The 19918-nt window shown below is 46.7% G+C and overlaps 2 protein-coding genes across 2 annotated transcripts; both read left to right on the forward strand.

Annotated features, from left to right (window-relative positions):
* The first annotated feature begins 2310 nt into the window (after positions 1-2310).
* Positions 2311-3971, forward strand: LOC146992501 (E3 ubiquitin-protein ligase TRIM39-like). Its single transcript, XM_085790824.1, has one exon. The coding sequence runs from the start codon at positions 2313-2315 to the stop codon at positions 3969-3971; it is 1659 nt and encodes a 552-aa protein (XP_085646950.1). The 5' UTR covers positions 2311-2312.
* A 4605-nt stretch (positions 3972-8576) lies between these two features.
* On the forward strand, positions 8577-18697 carry LOC146992502 (ras-related protein Rab-1A). The gene is made up of 6 exons (XM_085787160.1): positions 8577-8724; positions 10902-10974; positions 11096-11191; positions 14579-14674; positions 16126-16257; positions 18368-18697. The coding sequence occupies exons 1-6, from the start codon at positions 8711-8713 to the stop codon at positions 18563-18565; spliced, it is 609 nt and encodes a 202-aa protein (XP_085643286.1). The 5' UTR covers positions 8577-8710; the 3' UTR covers positions 18566-18697.
* The last annotated feature ends 1221 nt before the right edge of the window (positions 18698-19918 follow it).

Raw genomic sequence — 19918 nt, forward strand, 5'->3', positions numbered from 1 at the left:
ATGCATAATAATTTGGAACAAAGTGTTAAATGACAGGGTAAACATTATAATATTATTAGAGACTATTCTTTGTATCAGTACAGAGCTGTGCACTCAGAGTTATCACACCATCAGAATCTCATACTGACTCATGTCTAGTCAACATGATCACTGAAGTCACTCTGGAGCACCATCCTCCAGTAAGCAGACAAGACTTGATTCACAGACGCCACCTGCTGTTATTAATCTGTCACAACACATGCAGGCCTTACATTTGGGCCAATATGATGAACAAATAACATCAGCAACTGTGACACTGTTGATGTCTAAATTTGTGCTGTCATTTAAATGTGGTTAAAAAGAAAATAGAGCTTGTCAAAACAAAGTTTTAGGGAGGTCCAGACTGAAAGCACATTTAGACTCACGTAGTTCACTGCTCTGGTTCAGTATCTTCTACTTTTAAAAATCACAGTGTAGTTGACTCTTAAAGGTGTACAGAAACGGCCGTTTGTCCTGTTTGTCGTGCCGAGTTGTCACGAGCTGCAACACAAGTTTACCCGAGTAAGGAAAACGAATTTGATTGGTCGTTACCGAGCGGGCAGGATATTCAAAGCTTGGGGCGAGACCGAGCTCCGTGTGTGTGTGCGTGTCTCAGACGTTTGAATGACGGATTACGGATCCAATATCAGTGGCTGGTGAATCGTGTACAGGCTGACGTATAATCCGTGTGCCTGCATTATCCAATGCGAAAAAAAAAAAACACACTTTCATCCCGGATTTACTCAAAAATAGAATTTTGCACAAAGTTTGACCTACATCGTCTGAAAGATGAGTTATCACATTAATTTTATGATCTAGAGTGGGCTCAAATTCAATATTCTTTTCTGTACACCTTTAAAGCTATGGTCTACGATTTAGAGGATTGGTAATTATTATTAACATCGTTTATGCGGCGATTATGGTCCTGTAGTCCGATCTACACAATATGAGTAGCAAGCAAAAGAACCAAAAAAATCCATTCAGTCTATCAGCCGTGGGCCTGCATAGAAATTGACCAATGCTATCCAACCATCACGGTAAGCTCGCATTGGCTCGTACCCTCCATCCAATCCCCTCGTCTCCCCTGCTCCTTGTCGTCCCGCCTTGACCCGCCTCGTCTCCACCCCCTTCCGCTTAGAAACTACAAGTAGTTTGTAACCGCTCTGAGCTGCTCAGACACATAAACCCATGAATTCAGCTCCTGCTGGCCCCCAACCCCCGGCCGGTCTGCCGCTGAAAGCCCCACTAGGATTCAGAGAGGCACAGTATAGAAGCACAGAATGTGTTGCTGCCCTTATTACTAGTATCGGTGCCGCATCGAGTCTCCCTGATCCTCTCCCTGACACACAGCCGCTTCTTTTCCCTGTTAAAAGCGTTTTCTATGGAGTTTTTCCTCAGAGGATGTGAGGGTCTAAGGACAGAGGATGTTGTTATGATGCCATGTAAAGCCCCTTGAGACAAACTGTTTGTAAAAACGGGCTATACAAATAAAATTGCCTTGCCTTCCAGCCGCAGCTGCAGTCTGAGCGGGGTCTCTCTGCACCGCGGCCCTGTGGAGCTACAGGCCCCGGTCTTCCTGCTCCTCTCCCCCAAACACAGCACCCTGTCCTGGGTCGCTCGGCACGACGAGTCTCCCTGTAGCTCGGCTGTGCTCGGTGCTGCTAATGGTGGCGGTGCCCGTACCGGCGGTCTGCGCGGTCCCGTTGCCGAGTACGGCGATGACGGCAACTGGCACCGCCTCATTACCGGCAGCTGGTGCACAGCGGCGGCATCGGGACCGGCGCCGCTGCCATTAGCAGTGCCGAGCACAGCCGAGCTACAGGGAGACTCGTCGTGCCGAGCGACCCAGGACAGGGTGCTGTGTCTGGGAGAGAGGAGCAGGAAGCGGGGCCTGTAGCTCTGCGGCGCCGCGGTGCAGAGCGACCCCGGTCAGGCTGCAGTGGCGGTGCTGATACAGGAGTTTATGTTGAACAGGTAATCTTTGGTTTTATTTTGGAAGTTGTGACTGTGAATACGACATTTTACTCCACATTCAAAGCTGTGTTTGGTTTCTGCTGGCAGCAGACTTGTTGCTCCGCTCTGCTCTGCTCTGGGGGGCGTGTCGCGAGGAGGCTCCGAGGGGAGGGCCATACGAGCTCAGAGGGGAGGGATGTGTGTGGGGGGGTGCTTTTTTCAAATTTTTCTCATCCTCTTTCAGATCGTAGACCATAACAGTTGTGTCCGAAGTTTCAACATTTGAATAAATAAGAAATAAGAGTTATGGTTTGTTCTCCCTTTGTCCGCAGTGTGTAGACATGTCTGCTGCCAGCAACCTGAGGTCTGAAGATCAGTTCCTGTGCTCCATCTGTCTGGATGTCTTCACTGATCCAGTCTCTACACCATGTGGACACAACTTCTGTCAGAGCTGCATCACTCAGCACTGGGACGTTAGTGACAGGTGTCAGTGTCCAATGTGTAACAAGGTTTTCGACACAAGACCTCAGATGAAGATCAACACATTCATCTCTGAGGTTGTTGCTCAGTTCAGACGTGAAGCTCAACAGAAAACCAGCAGCAGCAGCTCAGAGCAACAAGTTTCCAAACCAGGAGAAGTTCCCTGTGACGTCTGCACTGGAACCAAACTGAAGGCCCTGAAGTCCTGCCTGGTGTGTCTGGCCTCCTACTGTGAGACTCACCTGGAGCCTCATCTGACAGTGTCACGTCTGAAAAGACATTGGCTGACGGAGCCTGTGAAGAACCTGGAGGACAAGATCTGTCGTAAGCATGATAAACCTCTGGAGCTGTTCTGTCAGACCGACCAGACATGTGTCTGCATGCTCTGCTCTGTTTTAGACCACAAGACTCATGAGTGTGTTCCTCTGAGAGAAGATTATGAGGGAAAGAAGGCAGAGCTGCAGAAGACAGAGGCTGAAACTCAGCAGATGATCCAGAAGAGACGACTGAAGATTGAGGAGATCAAACAGTCAGTGAAGATCAGTAAAGCTGCTGCAGACAGAGAGAAAGCAGAAGGTGTTGAGGTCTTCACTGCTCTGAAGGAGTCTGTTGACAGAGGCCTGAAGCAGCTCATCAAGGAGATCGAAGAGAAACAGAAAAGCTTAGAGAAACAGGCTAAAGACTTCATCACAGAGCTGGAACATGAAATCTCTGAGCTGGAGAAGAGAAGCACTGAGATGAAGCAGCTCTCACTCTCTGAAGACCACCTCCACCTCCTCCAAAGCTTCCCATCCCTGAAAGCTGCTCCACCCACCAAGGACCGGACACAGGTCAGAGTCCGTCCACCATCATATGAGGGGACTGTGGTGAGAGCTGTGTCTCAGATGGAGGAGACGCTCCGTGGACAGATGAAGGAGATCAAGATGAAGATGATCCAGCAGTTTGCAGTGGATGTGACTCTGGATCCTGATACAGCACATCCTCAACTCATCCTGTCTGTTGATGGAAAACAAGTTCACTGTGGTGATACGAAAAAGAAACTCCCAGACAACCCAGAGAGGTTTTCTAAATGTCCCTGTGTCTTGGGGAAACAGAGTTTCTTTTCAGGCAGATTTTACTTTGAGGTTCAGGTTAAAGGAAAAACTGAGTGGGATGTGGGAGTGGCGAGAAAGATGATCAGCAAGAAGGGAAACATCACACCGTGCCCTCATAATGGTCTCTGGACGATATGTTTGAGAAATGGAAATGTCTACATAGCTGCTGATGTCCCTTCTGTCCGTCTCAATCTGAGGTCTGGTCTTGAGAAGGTGGGGGTGTTTGTGGATTATGAGGGGGGTCTGGTCTCCTTTTATGACGTAGATGCTGCAGCTCTCATCTACTCCTTCACTGGCTGCCGCTTCCTTGACAAACTACACCCACTCCTCAGTCCCTGTCTTCATCATGGAGGTAAAAACTCTGCCCCTCTGATCATCACACCAATCGACTGCAACTACCACTATGCAGAGTATTACAGTGCATGAGAGCAGTTATTAAGTGCTAATGACATATACTATTAGTTTGTATTGGTTCTTTATTGACTGATTTAGTTGATTTTGTATCCACTGCTATTGCTATGTAATCTCAACCCCATCTATGGGATCCACTAATGTGTCATAACGTGAGTTACAATAAAATGATGAATCAATGAATGGAGGAGGAAGAACAACCCATTACAGGTGTTGGAGATGCAATTATATGAACTGCAAATACAATGATTTTGGCTGTTGGATTGCTGTAGAAAGAAATTTTCAGATTTTGTAGCTGCACATATATGATAGAAATGAGCCCTATGTGTTACATGTGTAAAAGGAAATAAAAGAAAAAGCATGTCTCTTGAGTTGTGTTCACTTTGACAATTCATTTTAAACTAATATAGATTAAATATCCACTAATAAGTATTCTGGCAATTTGTAGTCATTTTTGCCCCTAGTTTTGGTTTCATAACATTGAACAGTTGACCGCAGGTAGTTGGAAAGAAAGCTCCGACCAATCATTGAGCCTCAGATGCAGAAGAGCGATGCAGGTTCAATCCTCTTTACCCTACCAGGAGTACAGAGGGGGACGTGGGAGTTTGAACAGCCAGTCTACATGTGCTGTGTGGACTTGAAGGCTTATGATCGTGCCCTCCTAGGAACATATTGTTAGGGACCACTCGGTTCCTCTACAACCAAAGAGACAGCTGTGTCCATATTCTTGGCACAAAGTCAGACACACTGCCAGTAAGGTTGTTCTTTGTCCCTGATCCTGTTTGTGGTTGGATCTTAAGACAAAGGTGAGGAGTGTTTCCGTTCTGAAAGCCTCAGAGTTACCTCAAGCACTCACCAGAACAGTTTGCCAGTCAAACCCTCCAAGTCTGAGGCCAATGTATCATACACAAAAGGTGGTGGACAGCTCCCTCCAGGTCAGCGAAAGTTGCTGCCCCAAGTGACAGAGTTAAAGCATCCCAGGGTCTTGTTCACAAGTGTGGTGAAGAGGAGTTGAGCAAGAAGTCAAAACTCTTGATTTACCAGTCCATCTATGTTCCAAACTTCACCATTGGTCATGAACTTTGGATAGTGCCTTCAGGAGTGAGATTGTGGGTCGAAGCTAATGAAATGGGATTCCTCCATAGGCTGGATTGGCTCAGACAGTCTTCTTTACAGTCATGTCTGTGGTAGTTGGTTGTTAACTATTGAGCATGAACCTACCTGATGAATCTTTACTGTACTTCAGACAGGACTACCTGTAAACTGCACACAGTAGACTGAAGAATCTTACTGATGCGCATGCGGATCTTACTGATGCGCATGCGTAGCTGAGAGCAGGACACGCACCTGGCTCCCGCTCCCCCACGCTACAATCTGTGATTTATGTAACTTTCTAGGGCATCTTGGCCTAATTTGGCCACATTAAATGCTTAAATTAAGTAGCCCTATGCCAAAGAGGAAAGTTTCACAGACTCCAAATACTTCGGTCGAACCACGATTAACAAGAAGCGGCCTCCGCCGTCAAGCAACTATGGCCGCCACAGAAGGATACGCCAACCTCACAACCACCCCGACTCTGCTGACTAGAGAATGTGCTTAGTAAGCAATGATATAGCAAACCAAGTGGGCGCTCTATTGGAGGTAAAACTTGCCCAAATATTTGAAACACTGGATGCTGTCTCCGCAAGGCTGGGGAATATTGATAAACGACTGGGAGGGGTGGATAAACGTGTTGAGGCAATTGAAACGCGTATCTCCGCAACCGAGGATGATGTAACCAAACTGAAAGTTCGCCTCGCCACGGCAGAAAAAACAATCTCCGCTTTGGTCTTAAACACTGATGACCTTGAGAGTCGCAGCCGCCGTGATAACATCCGGATATTTGGATTAAAAGAGGGGATCGAGGGAAGACAACCCATTGACTTCTTTGAAACCTGGCTGGCTGAGGCTCTGGACCAATCAATGAGTCTCCTAACGAGTTGTGACCACCTGTAGCCAATTGAAGGTGGGGGAGGGGAGGTGAATTCTGCCTGCGATATCCATTAGTGGGCAGCGCAGGACAAGAAATGATGAATGCAAATCATTCAAGACCTGTGCTTTGTCTCTGCTGCTTTCTTCGTTTTCAAAGTTCCAGTGCAAATCAATCCTAGTGCAGTGGTATAAACAAGAAACATGTTAACACAAACCAAGATAGAAAGAGGTAAAGAGAAAAGGTGGGGGGCAAATATGCATTATCAAGGTTGCTCATGCAACATCTGAAAATAAGCCAGACCAAGTGGTAGTAGTTAAAGTTGGAAGAGGTTGATACGCTAATAAGGTTGCTCAGACAGGTTTCAAACCAGTGACCTTGGGGTTGGCAAGCGGCCACCTTAACTATAGCAATACTTGAGGTAATGGGAGGTTGAGACTTTCATAAAATGTGAGATTATTCAATGATAGCTGAAAGTTTAGCAGAATAGTAGAAAAATAAACAATAAGTAGAAATTGGGGACTTCTGTGCAAGAGGTGTGACTATTTTTGGTGAATTTAAACACAGTATAATGCCATTTACAGTGAGCTGGAGCTCCATCTGCTGGGCTCTGAAAAAATGAACTAGGCCAGGGTAAATGGGAGCAGAGAGCTCCCTGGCTGCATTTAAAAAATATTTAAATGTATTCTCTAAGTCTCTGCTTTTTTGATGGCATTTTGAGACGGAGGACAAGTGTGTCTACAAACTGTTTCCAAAATCATGAGTGTGGAGTGTCATTTGTGGGTTTGGTTGCAAATTAAAGAGTGTTGATTTTTGATTTTTTTGGCTCTCCCACAGTCTAACGATGATGTCACCACTCTGACCAAACACCATACCTGGTATGTCGCGGATAATGCCCGACGAGGTGAACGCTGATCAGGGATTAATGGGCGACGTGGAGACGTGAACTGTCCGACGCGAAACTTAACACACACACACACACAAAGAGCTTATGGGCAGTTCATAGATCTTTCATAGATAGGCCTATGTAAATTATAGTGGCTGAATTTGTCTTAATTTATGTTATTTTGTAAAAAAAAAACGTAATTTAGGCTATTGTCTTAGTTGTTAAATGTTGTTCTTTGGCAATATCTGAATTTTTTCATTGCTATTATATTTTTGTGTATTTAGGCCTACATTTACGCGCTGATCATTAAACGAACTCAGCAGTTACTCAGTACTTGAGTAGCTTTTTCACCAAGTAGGGTAGACCAAGTACGTTTGAGACACTTGATTTTCCATTTTTGAATAGATATTGCAAAAAATTAGGTGCATTTTTACCATGGTCCCGTCTCAACCATACCCCATACGTGTACAGTTGAGACGGTACCATGGTACAGTTGAGACACCATTGAAACCCATTGCTGATGACTGAACATAAATTGTAAATGCAATAAACTTTAAAAAAAAATTACAAACAAAAAACAATGGAATGTTATTGTATTATTAATATAAAATTATTATATAAAATAACATTATAATATTAATAGTATATATTAATATAACACTGTTCAGGTATCACAAATATTAGTTTTTTTTCTGCATTTTCTTTGTGTTTTTGGTTTTATTATGACTTATAACTTGTTATCTCTAGCCTATACTGCACAACTTAACAGTGATGTGATGTAATAGAACTCTATCAGGGTACAGTTGAGACATTGTGTCTCAACTGTACCCGCTGACCACTTTGTGTATTTCTCTAGATTGTGCAGTGACCTAACATGCTAGGATAGCATGAAATATGTGAGTTTTTAGGGCACAAAATAATGTTTGCAATGATGTAAGTTATGTTTGATGGTCACAAAAGGATAATAAGCTATTCGTTGTGGAAGGGACATGGTAAAGTGAAATTCTTACCCTAGTAAAAAGACTTTTGCTGATATCTTTGGACTGGAGATGCTAAAACTCTTCAAACTTCCCACAACCAAAGAAGATGCTAATATGCATTTACTGAGTAAAAATGGTGGCTCAGCCTTGCAGCGCAGGCAAGATATTAAGGGTGTTTCAACTGTACACATGTCTCAACTATACTCGCTCCACCCTACTTTCTTCTCTTACTCAAGTAAATGTTTGAATGGTATACTTTTTACTTTCACTTGAGTAACATTACTCTAAAGTAACTATACTCTTACTTGAGTACAATTTTTGGCTACTCTACCCACCTCTGGACAGAGTCTACCCTGAAGTTGTCGATCACTGGTTCAACTCCCGACCGAGGTGACCCCCAGTCTCTCTCCTTGATTTCCTGTTTCTCTTCGCTGTCCCGTTTAATAAAGGTGAAAATACCCAAAGAAAAGAAATTCTCAAGTTGTGTTCCAAGACCACCGATCTGTGACCCTCTCTTATCAGAACCTGAAAAACAAAACAAAGTAAGACGGAGTGAAACCAGAATGCATCATGCACACTGACCTCTACAACATCACATACAGTACATCCATTCAAAAACACTATGATGCTGCGTGAACGCCCATTGCTACAACACAACAGGACTACACTACCCATGATTCCTGTGTGCTCTGGTATTTCCGGGTAGGTAGCGCTGACAGCCATATTTGATTCGATTATGCTGTTGTGGCTGCGACAACCAGTTTAACCAGTTCTCAGCAAAAAAGAGAAAAAAAACAACAACGGTGTTTTCGGTCCAGTTACGAGGCGGATTCAGCTCCAGCCCGGTCCTCCTGCTCCTCCTGCTCCTCCCGCTCCTCCTGCTCCTCCGCTACGACGCCTGTCAGCACCGGAGACAACGATGAATCCCGAATAGTAAGTGCGACTTTTCGTGTCGGTTGGTTGTGACAGGTCCCGGCTGAGCTGTCAGCTGAGCTAAAGCTAGGCTAGGCTAAGCTAGGCTAGGCTAGGCTAACGGACCGACCGGTACGAGCTGCACGTCCGCTGCTTTGTCTCCAGACTCAGAGTGTGTCGGTGTTTTCTGACCGGGAAGTCACCGAGTGAAGCAGCCGAGTGTCGTTTGTGTGTGTTTGATCCGGCCGGGGTGTGTGTTGTGTCCGCTCCCTGACGCCGACTCCACCGGAGCTAGCCTCGTTAGCTCTAGGAGGAGGCTAACTCTGAGCTAACAGGTAGCCTCGTTAGCTCTAGGAGGCTAACTCTGAGCTAACAGGCTACCTCCAGAGTAACGGCCGGCTCGGAGCGGTGCAGCCGGCGGGACACGGCCTCTCGGGGACCGGGACAAACAGGGACTGTGGTGAAGTGAAAGGAGCTCGGTACCGGCGGGACCGACCGACCGGGCCACCGACCAGATTGTCCCGGTTAACCGATCAGTCAGTCAGGAGGGAAAACAAACCGACCGACCCCGCCCTTAATCACCTCCACGTAGCCCCGCCCCCCCGGAAAACAAACACCAAACAGACACAAACAACTGGAGCCAGAAATAAGAGTTTGATAAGGAACATGATCAGTGTCGTCTCACCCCTAACGTCTCACCCCCTAACGTCTCACCCCCTAACGTCTCACCCCTAACGTCTCACCCCTAACGTCTCACCCTTGTGTCGTCTCACCTCTATCGTCTCACCCCTAATGTCTCACCCTTGTCGTCTCACTCCTAACGTCTCACCCCTGTGTCGTCTCACCCCCTAACAGCTCACCCCTAACGTCTCATCCTTAACGTCTCACCCCTATGTTGTCTCACCCTCGTGTCATCTCACCCCCTAACGTCTCAACTCTATCGTCTCACCCCTGTCGTCTCACCCCTGACGTCTCACCCCTAACGTCTCACCTCTATCGTCTCACCCCTAACGTCTCACCTCTATTGTCTCACCCTTGTGTCGTCTCACCTCTATCATCTCACCCCTAATGTCTCACCCTTGTCGTCTCACTCCTAACGTCTCACCCCTGTGTCGTCTCACCCCCTAACAGCTTACCCCTAACGTCTCACCCTCGTGTCGTCTCACCCCTGACGTCTCACACGTGTTGTCTCACCCCTAATGTCTCACCCTTAACTTCTCACCCCTGTCGTCTCACCCCGGTTTCGTCTCACCTCTATTGTCTCACCTCTATCGTCTCACCCTTGTGTCGTCTCACCCCTAACGTCTCACCTCTATCGTCTCACCCCTAACGTCTCACCTCTATCGTCTCACCCCTAACGTCTCACCCTTGTGTCGTCTCACCTCTATCGTCTCACCCCTAATGTCTCACCCTTGTCGTCTCACTCCTAACGTCTCACTCCTAACGTCTCACCCCCGTGTCGTCTCACCCGTGTCGTCTCACCCCCTAACAGCTCACCCCTAACGTCTCATCCTTAACGTCTCACCCCTGACGTCTCACCCCTATGTTGTCTCACCCTCGTGTCATCTCACCCCCTAACGTCTCAACTCTATCGTCTCACCCCTGTCGTCTCACCCCTGACGTCTCACCCCTAACGTCTCACCTCTATTGTCTCACCCCTAACGTCTCACCCCTAACGTCTCACCCCTAACGTCTCACCTCTATTGTCTCACCCCTAACGTCTCACCCCTAACGTCTCACCTCTATTGTCTCACCCCTAACGTCTCACCCCTAACGTCTCACCCTTGTCGTCTCACCTCTATCGTCTCACCCCTAACGTCTCACCTCTATTGTCTCACCCCTAACGTCTCACCTCTATCGTCTCACCTCTATTGTCTCACCCCTAACGTCTCACCCCTAACGTCTCACCCCTAACGTCTCACCCTTGTCGTCTCACCTCTATCGTCTCACCCCTAACGTCTCACCCTGTGTCGTCTCACTCTTGTGTCGTCTCACCCCTGACGTCTCATCCTTAACGTCTCACCCTTGTGTCGTTTCACCCCCTAACGTCTCACCCTGTGTTGTCTCACCCCTGTGTCTAGAGCTGAATTGATTATTACTGATTGATTATTTGTGGGCGTGTGATGCTGCGTGATGATGTCACAGTGATGTCACAGTGACGTCACAGTGATGTCACAGCTCTCCCTCCTCCTCCACAGTGACTACTTATTCAAGCTGCTCCTGATCGGTGACTCTGGGGTCGGAAAGTCCTGCCTGCTGCTGCGGTTCGCAGTGAGTATCTGTTCCTCCCCCGCCACCCTGAGCCGTGTGCCCCCACCTGCTTCTGTTGCCCCGCCCACCCACCCACCCGCCCCCCCTCACCCTCCCTCACCCGCTGTGTGTTCTGTTGCAGGACGACACGTACACAGAGAGCTACATCAGCACCATCGGAGTGGACTTCAAGATCAGGACCATCGAGCTGGACGGGAAAACCATCAAGCTGCAGATCGTAAGTCTCTGTCCGTGTCAGTAGCCGTGTTTCCATCAGCGTATAGAGAGCCTAAGCGGAAGCAGGAAGTAACGGTCACCATGGGACCTCAACTCTGAAAAACTCGCCATTCAAATGAACGGGACTGAAAATTTTATTTCGTGATCCGTTTGAATTGTGCCATGAGAAAAAAATATGTCCTCTACCTGTTTAAAACATCACGTTTCATCCCGAGAAATCAGCCGTTTGTTGTAAAGCTATTGTAGAATACAATTCAGAAGAATCTGTAAGCAGAAAGACTACAAGTCGCGTAGGTGACGTCACCAAATGCCGCCCTTTCTTTCCCGTGTCAGTTGGTGACGTATTTTTTGTGGGACACAGATCTGTAGTCCGTAGAGCGGTCTTTACACAAAATACATTCTTCTGTTGCCGTTTTATGATAAACGGCTGATTTCTCGGCATGAAACGTGATGTTTTAAACAGGTAGAGGTCATATTTTTTTCTCATGGCGCAATTCAATCGGATCACGAAATAAAATGTTCAGTCTCATTCATTTGAATGGCGAGTTTTTCAGAGTTGAGGTCCCATGGCGCCGTTACTTCCTGCTTCCGCTTAGGCTCTCTATTCAGATCAGAAAATTATGATGGAAACGCCATAATTCGAACTAAAACCCCCTGATTCACACAAACTAAAATACGCTCACTAGAGCCGGGTTTTGGTTGATTCAACGGGATGGAAACAGTTATGTTGGAATTAAGTGTGACGTAGCCACTTTCACCCCAACTGCTCCCGTGTTTGCAGTCAACATCAGGGTTTCCGCTATTAATTGTATTTTCTTTTATATGTTAAAACTAGGGATGCAAATTATCGAGTAATTCATTAATCGATAGTTGATAGACCTTATCGATCGATGATCGATTAATTGATAAGCGGCGATTTTCCTGAGAACCTAAATTTAAGGGGAAAATTTAAGATCAACATTCCTTATGGACTTTACACTAGTATTTGTTAATTTATTTTAAGAGCACAGCACAATGAAAATGTTTAAGTAGCACGTTATTTGGGACAGAGAGCTCTGAGGTTGAAGTCCTACAGTATCATAATGAGATGAGATGAGGTGAGAGAGCTGCGTTTCCATTACAGATTTTCGCAAAATAAAAGCGATATTTCTGAAACTTCGAAAAAGTGCAATTGCCATTTGCGAGTGTTTCCATTGAAAGGTATTTTGCGAATGAGCCGTAATGCGTCTTGCATTTCTATGGTGACGGCACAGCGATCTCAGCTGCCGACAGCTGTTGCTGTTATTGTTATTAACATTGACAAAAACAGCGCTTGATTGCTGAAAGGCAAAGCCCGTGTGGCGCTGCAGCGGCCACAAATAAGGACGCACTCACACTAGGGCCAGTTGTTCCGTACCGCGCTGAAGCCCGAATGCCCCCCTCTCCCCCGCTGGCCCGCACTCACACCACCTCCAACCCAAGCTGATCAAGCACGGTTGCCTCCGTTGATATAGAGGGATTATTTGTTTACCAACGTTTACCAACACGGTGGATGTGCGCATTAACCTGACTGCAGAAAGAACGGAGCCTTTAAACACCAGCGGTGATGAGGTGCTGACAACAATATAGGTGGTTGTGTCCACACACCCGTACTGGTTTATGTGACTTAAGGTGACATTTCGGCGCAGGAGGGAGTGGGAACGTGGATGCGAGCCAGTCTCCTTCAACCATGCACGGAAAAGGGGAATGATAGGAAAGGGTTTTCTAATTTATTGAGAAACAATGCCCATCAGCAATGCATGACAATAAACATGTGGTTCATTTGTCCCCTTAAGTTACATAAACCAACACAGCGTGGACACACGCGCTGTTCTCCGCGGCACCGCAACGAGCGCTTTTTTTTCTTTTCTTTTTAAAAAAAAAAAAATTAAGCTCCGGTAGCGACCGGCTAAACTATGGCAGGATACTGTAAACCAGCGCGGATCCGGTGTGTTTATCAAAGCTTGGTCGCCGTGCTGAGGCACTGGGTCGGTTTGAGCTGCGTTCAGGCTGCATTACAACTCCTCAGGCAGCTCCGCGTCGGCGGCTTTTTGACTCGTTACTCACTGGTCGTCTGTGTGTTAGCGATGGTACAGCCTGAGTCCCGTATAGCTACAACAGGTAACAGTGTTGTCTCTTTTCACCTCCTCTCCCTCTCTCCCTTGTGTCCTGCAGTGCGCTGCACAAGTTTACACAGAGATCCGCTACATTATGTCGGCTTTGCTTGTTTACATTTCACAGTAAAACTCCCATTGAAAAGGAACGATTAATTGCAAGTAATTTAATTTAATCGATTAAATTCTTATCGACAATTAATCGATAGTCGATTAATTGTTTGCATCCCTAGTTAAAACAATGTAAAACAGGGTTTCCACTCCCAGTTATCATTACTTTGCCCCTTTCCACTACAGTTACAACTCTTGACTCGGTTTAGGGGATTTTCTTTTCAATCACAGCTGAGTTCTTCATAGTTCCTCCTGCAGTAAAAACCAAACTTATCAACCAGCGCATCCAGCGTTTCCTATTAATAAACGACTCTGTGGCGGCCGCACACACACGCACTCACACACACACACGGGCACACGGACAGGTCGCGTTGTGACGGTAATAAGTCCGTACTTTTAAAGGGATAGTTCACCCAAAATTGAAATTTCACTCATTATCTACTCCCCCTCATGTGGACTAAGGGCTGGGAGAAGTTTCAGAGTCCTCCGTGGTTTCTCTGAGTTACAGGGGGTCTCGGCGTAGCAGTGCATGTCCATATAACGGTTGCAAATGGATACCAACTGTCTTCGTAACAAAAAGACACACCAAAAAACATCCAAATACCTCCATGCTGCTCGTCTGTAATGTCCGTCTTGTATTGAAGCCCCAAAATGCGAAATTGTCCCGAATTTTTTTTTTAAAGTCTATATTTAAGCTTGTTTGTAGCGGAGGAGCTTCGAGAAGCTTCCGCTACAAAACAAGCTTGAAATATAGACTTTTTTTTTTTCGGGACAATTTCGCATTTCAGGGCTTCAATACAAGACGGACATTACATACGAGCAGCATGGAGGTATTTGGATGTTTTTTGGTGTGTCTTTTTGTTACGAAGACAGTTGGTATCCATTTGCAACCGTCATATGGACATGAAAACATGAAACTTCTCCCAGCCCTTAGTCCACATGAGGGTGAGTAGATAATGAGTGAAATTTCAATTTTGGGTGAACTATCCCTTTAATGGACACACACAGGATTCAGATTTCTTTTAACGCACATTTCCCACAGTAATTCAAATCACTTTGGATGGAAACATGGCTAGTGTGTAGTGTGTACCAGTAGTGTGTATGTACTGTGTGTGTGTATAACACGCTGTGCCCCCCCCCCCCAGTGGGACACGGCCGGTCAGGAGCGGTTCCGCACCATCACGTCCAGTTACTACAGAGGAGCTCACGGCATCATCGTCGTCTACGACGTCACAGACCAGGTGAGTCCTCCACCGTGACATCATCATCACCTGGCCAGACAGACGGTCAGTGGGCGGGGCTACGACCGAGTCATACACCGAGTTGGCAACCAAGGAAACGTCACTTCGGGTCAGAGCTGTGGGGGAAAACAAACCGATTCCCCCATAGACATACGTGTGAAAACGCGGCATTTTAAACCTTTGTCTAACGCTTGTCCGCTGTCATGTCTTAGTTTGAATCACTTGTATCTGCTGACAAAGAGCTAGATATTAAAAAACTCATCACGATCTGGTCTTTCACAGTCAGTCACATACCTATAACCTACACCGAGTCGGCAACCAAGGAAACGTCACTTCCGGTCAGAGCCGTTACACGGTTGGGTAAGATATAAAAGTTCAGGTTGTGGTTTTTCAGCCCACCTAAACGTCAGAGCCGTGGGGGAAGACAAACACTTCCTCCATAAGCGGCGTTCACACCGAACGCGATAGACGCGAATATAATCGCGCCAGACGCTTCATTCGCACCGCTTGGTCATTGTGGATCATTCGCGTCCATCGCGTCATTCGCGCTAGACGCTCCGCCCGTTCATTTGAAAACCGGTGATCTCAACCTGCTCTCTTTCCACGTCGATCGTGGCTGATATCACCACCGTTGCTGCACTGTACTACTGCTGTACAAGTCTCAGAAACACCAGAAAACCACCCACCGTCGTGTCTGGGTTCACTGTGTGTGCGTGTGTTTTTTTTTTTTTTGTTCACTCTGTGTAGAAGAGGCAGCGGTGCCCACACACAGCTCAAATACAATCAGCTTCTCCTTCATGTTGTTCTGAGTGTAAACAACCGTACAGAGAAGTGACGTCGTCGGCTTGAACTCGTCGCTGATTGGATGTCACGGCGCGATGCCGCCTGAAAAGTTCAATATTTTCAACTTTATTCGCGCCGCTCTAGACGCTTCAAACGCGCCGCTTCATTCGCGCCGCGTCTCATCGCTCCAGACGCTCCATTCGCGCCGCCTCCGCCTGAATCGCGTGTCATCGCGCCATTTACATTGATTTTCAATGTAGAGTTGCCGCTCCATTCGCGTCTATCGCGTTCGGTGTGAACGCCGCTTTAGACAGACGGATGTGACTGACTGTGAAAGAGCCAATATTTTAAAATGTACGGACAACAATCGACCCGGATCGTGATGAGTTTTTTAATATCTAGCTCTTTGTCAGCAGATACAAGTGATTCAAACTAAGACATGACAGCGAGCGGACAAGCGTTAGACAAAGGTTTAAAATGCTGCGTTTTCACACGTATGTCTATGGGGGAATCGGTTTGTTTTCCCCTACAGCTCTGACCCAAAGTGACGTTTCCTTGGTTGCCGACTCGGTGTATGGAGTGTGACGTTTGACAAGGTGTGTGTGTCTCTGTGTGTGTGTGTGTCTGTGTGTGTGTGTGTGTGTGTGTGTGTGTGTGTGTGTGTGTAGGAGTCCTTCAATAACGTCAAACAGTGGCTGCAGGAGATCGACCGCTACGCCAGCGAGAACGTCAACAAGCTGCTCGTCGGCAACAAGTGCGACCTGACGACGAAGAAGGTGGTCGACTACACCACAGCCAAGGTCAGAGGTCACACCGAGGTCACTCTGAGGTCACTCTGAGGTCAACCTCTAAAGTTAATCCAGGTTCAATCAACTCTGAGTTAAAACCTGAACTCTGGTTAAAAGGGCAACTTCGTTTTTTTTTCAACCTGGGCCCTGTTTTCATATGTTTTTCTGTAGATGTGAGTGATGGATAATACTTTTATTGAGGTGGCTGCAGTATTGAGCCCGGCAGGCAGCCTGCAGCCCAGCTAACGCTCTTCAACGGGGCAAGTGGCTCCTGTCAAAGTTCGCCCTATAAACCTGCATTTTTTTCAAACTGACAGGCTCAGATAGTTACAATGAGTGTTTTGCTGCGAGTTATCGCGAGATTTCAGAACGAGATTTCTGGCGTTGTGAGTTTTAGACACAGATCACAGCAAACAGCGACCTCCAGCTAAAGGTAGAGACTATTACGTTCATTTCTCCTTTCTAGTATGTTGTCGGACACTCATTGTAACTATCTGAGCCTGTCAGTGTGGAAAAAAATGCAGGTTTATAGGGCGAACTTTGACGGGAGCCACTTGCCCGGTTGAAGAGTGTTAGCTAGGCCGCAGCTCAATACTGCAGCCACCTCAATAAAAGTATTATCCATCACTCACATATACAGGAAAACATATGAAAACAGGGCCCAGGTTGAAAAAAAAACGAAGTTGCCCTTTAACTAAACCTGAACAGGTGATAACAGATGAGAATTTAATACACAAAATAAAAAAACTAGTTGATTATTGTTCGAGACAATGCGTCAGGATCAATCTGGTTAATTTTCTCAGATTAAAATGCATCCAAAGGAGCAAAAAACACAGATACAATGAGCCAGACCGATGAGACACCGGTACCGACCTGTTCTCTATTCCAACAGAATTCAAATTGTTTTCAAAATTAGTTTGTGTGTTCCTTCCACAACGATGCAAACTAACGTTGTGCGTTGTGACGTTCAGGGAAGTAAACATGTAGAGCTGCAGCTTCAAATATACAAAGGTAAATTCATGCAAAACCGCTGATGCGCGTTGCCTTCAGGGACAGTTTTTCATCAACAGTCTCTGTATTTCCCTCTAAAACAACTCTGTCTGGTAACGTTGTGTTATTATCTCATAGCGTGGTGAATGTGCAGGTCACAACTTGTCCACCAGAGCGTTGTGGAGTTGTTGGATTGTGTATTTGATGAGTTTGATGAGGGAAACCAAGAAATCCCATGAGCCTCCGTAGCGTAGCTCTGAGCAGCTCACGGCTCTGCTCCGCCGTTCTAAAAATAGCTTGCACCGACAATTAAAGGTAACGAACCTACTGCTATGACTATAGAACGAATCTCCTTGTTGTTTACAACTACTTCCGGGTAGAAAACCAGCATTCGAACAATAGTGACAGACGAGAGTTTCGCTATTTTTCATGTCACTATATCGCCGTTTAGACTAATCTGATGTTTGTAAAGTCTATAAAACCAATGATTGGACAAACATTACTATTTCTGTGTGCACATTTTTGTAATTAGTCATGGTTATCATAGATTAGCCGGGCTAACGGTTAGCTACCTGTTTAACTTTAATAACTCAGTGACTCAATAAACGGTCCATGAAAAAATATTTTCTCCAGCGGATATCTGAGTTCCAACATGACTGAGCTAACTGGAGTAGTTTCATGTCGTGTCCCACAACGGGAGGGTTTTAACAGCTGACGTCCTGGTGTTACCTTAGCTGTTGTTGAGCTTAGCTACCGTTAGCTGTCCCTGTCAGCTGCAGCCACTGATGCTTTCTAGACACTGTGATTCCCCCAAACTGAATAAATACAACACATAGCAACACAAAACACACACACAGAAATAGTAATGTTTCTTCAATCATTTCAGATTTGTCTAAACGGTGATAGGGCGTGAAAAATATGATATATAGCTAAACTCTCGTTCGTTACTACTGATCTCATTCAAATTACGTGCTGGTTTTCTACCCGGAAGTAGTTGTACAACAAGGCGATTCGGTCTATAGGGATTATGGCAATGGGCTGATTTGACAAAATGTTGAACTATCCCTTTAACATAATATTCGTAATTAGAACTAGAATCTGATCTCCTCTCCTCCTCCTCCTCCTCCTCCAGGAGTTTGCCGACAACCTGGGCATCCCGTTCCTGGAGACGAGCGCCAAGAGCGCCACCAACGTGGAGCAGGCCTTCATGACCATGGCGGCCGAGATCAAGAAGCGGATGGGCCCCGGCGCCACGGCCGGCGCCGCCGAGAAGTCCAACGTCAAGATCCAGAGCAAACCGGTCAACACCTCGTCTGGAGGCTGCTGCTGAGACCACCCCCCTTCCCCCACCACCACCACGACCCCCCCACACTATCACCACGACGACCACGAAGACCTGACTCCACCCCCACGACCAGTCTGATGACATCACGCTCCACAGAGGGGAGGGGGCGGGGCTTAGAGTGGATCAGTGTGTAATTGTGTGTGTGTGTGCAGCTACTACACCAGGCCCCCTCCCCTCCTCACCCCCCACTTTATAGAGAGCCGAAGCGGAAGCAGGAAGTAATGGTCGCCATGGGACCTCAACTCTGAAAAAAGTCTGGGTAACACTTTACTTGAATAGGTATTCATCAGATTGACATAACAGCTGTCATAACCATCAGTGAATACTTCTGACAGCTGTCGTTAAGTGTCATTCGGTAAGTTATGTCACTTTTGATGCAAAGTTGATATTATTTGAGATGTTTTTTGTTCTGACAACTTGACATAAAGACAATTTAAACTGTCATAGCAGACCTAATGGCCAAACTTTAAAAATTATGTCTTATTATTAAGTTTGGCAATTAGGTCTGCTATGACAGTTTAAATTGTCTTTATGTCAAGTTGTCAGAACAAAAACATCTCAAACAATGTCAACTTTGCATCAAAATTGACATAACTTACCGAATGACACTTAACGACAGCTGTCATAAGTATTCATCGATGGTTATGACAGTGTTAAGTCAATCTGATGAATACCTATTCAAGTAAAGAGTTACCGAGACTTTTTTTCGAGTTTAGGTCCCATAATGGCGACCGTTACGTTACTTCCTGCTTCCGCTTCGGCTCTCTCTCTATAAATCAGCAATAGCCCCCCCCCTCTTCCCCCTCCCCCTCCTCCTCTTCCTCCTCCTCTTCTTCACTCAGACAGACAGACTCACACTGGATCGACGCCGCCGCTGCTGCTGATTGGCCGCTGCCACAGTGTGTAAAACAGGAAGTGGCGGAAGTGGCGGCTTCGTCATCCTCGGTCTCGGGCCTCCAGATGTTGAAGCACATGCTTTAGAAGCAGCGTTGCTGTTGCCGTCGTCGCCGCCGTTGCCCCTAGCAACCATGTGCCCAGTGCCTTTGTGGCAGGAGATCTCGGCGTTCTCTCCTCACGCTGCGTTAACGTTCGGTGACGGTGTCGTACGATGAAGCATGTGCTGCATCGGAGACGTGTGAGTTCCTCTGCTAAATAATTCGTCAACAGCACAACTACCCCCCCCCCCCCCCCGACCGAAGCCCCGCCCCCCTTCAGGAGAAAGCCCCGCCCCCTTCAGGAGAAAGCCCCGCCCCCCTCGGCTCCAGAATCATTATGAACTGTATATATTTATACATAACGTGTCAGAAGAAGTGACCTGCAGATTGTGTAGAACGGACG

Source organism: Trachurus japonicus, chromosome 1 (assembly GCF_045865225.1).
Source record: "Trachurus japonicus isolate A0001 chromosome 1, Traja_1.0".
Lineage (NCBI taxonomy): Eukaryota > Metazoa > Chordata > Actinopteri > Carangiformes > Carangidae > Trachurus > Trachurus japonicus.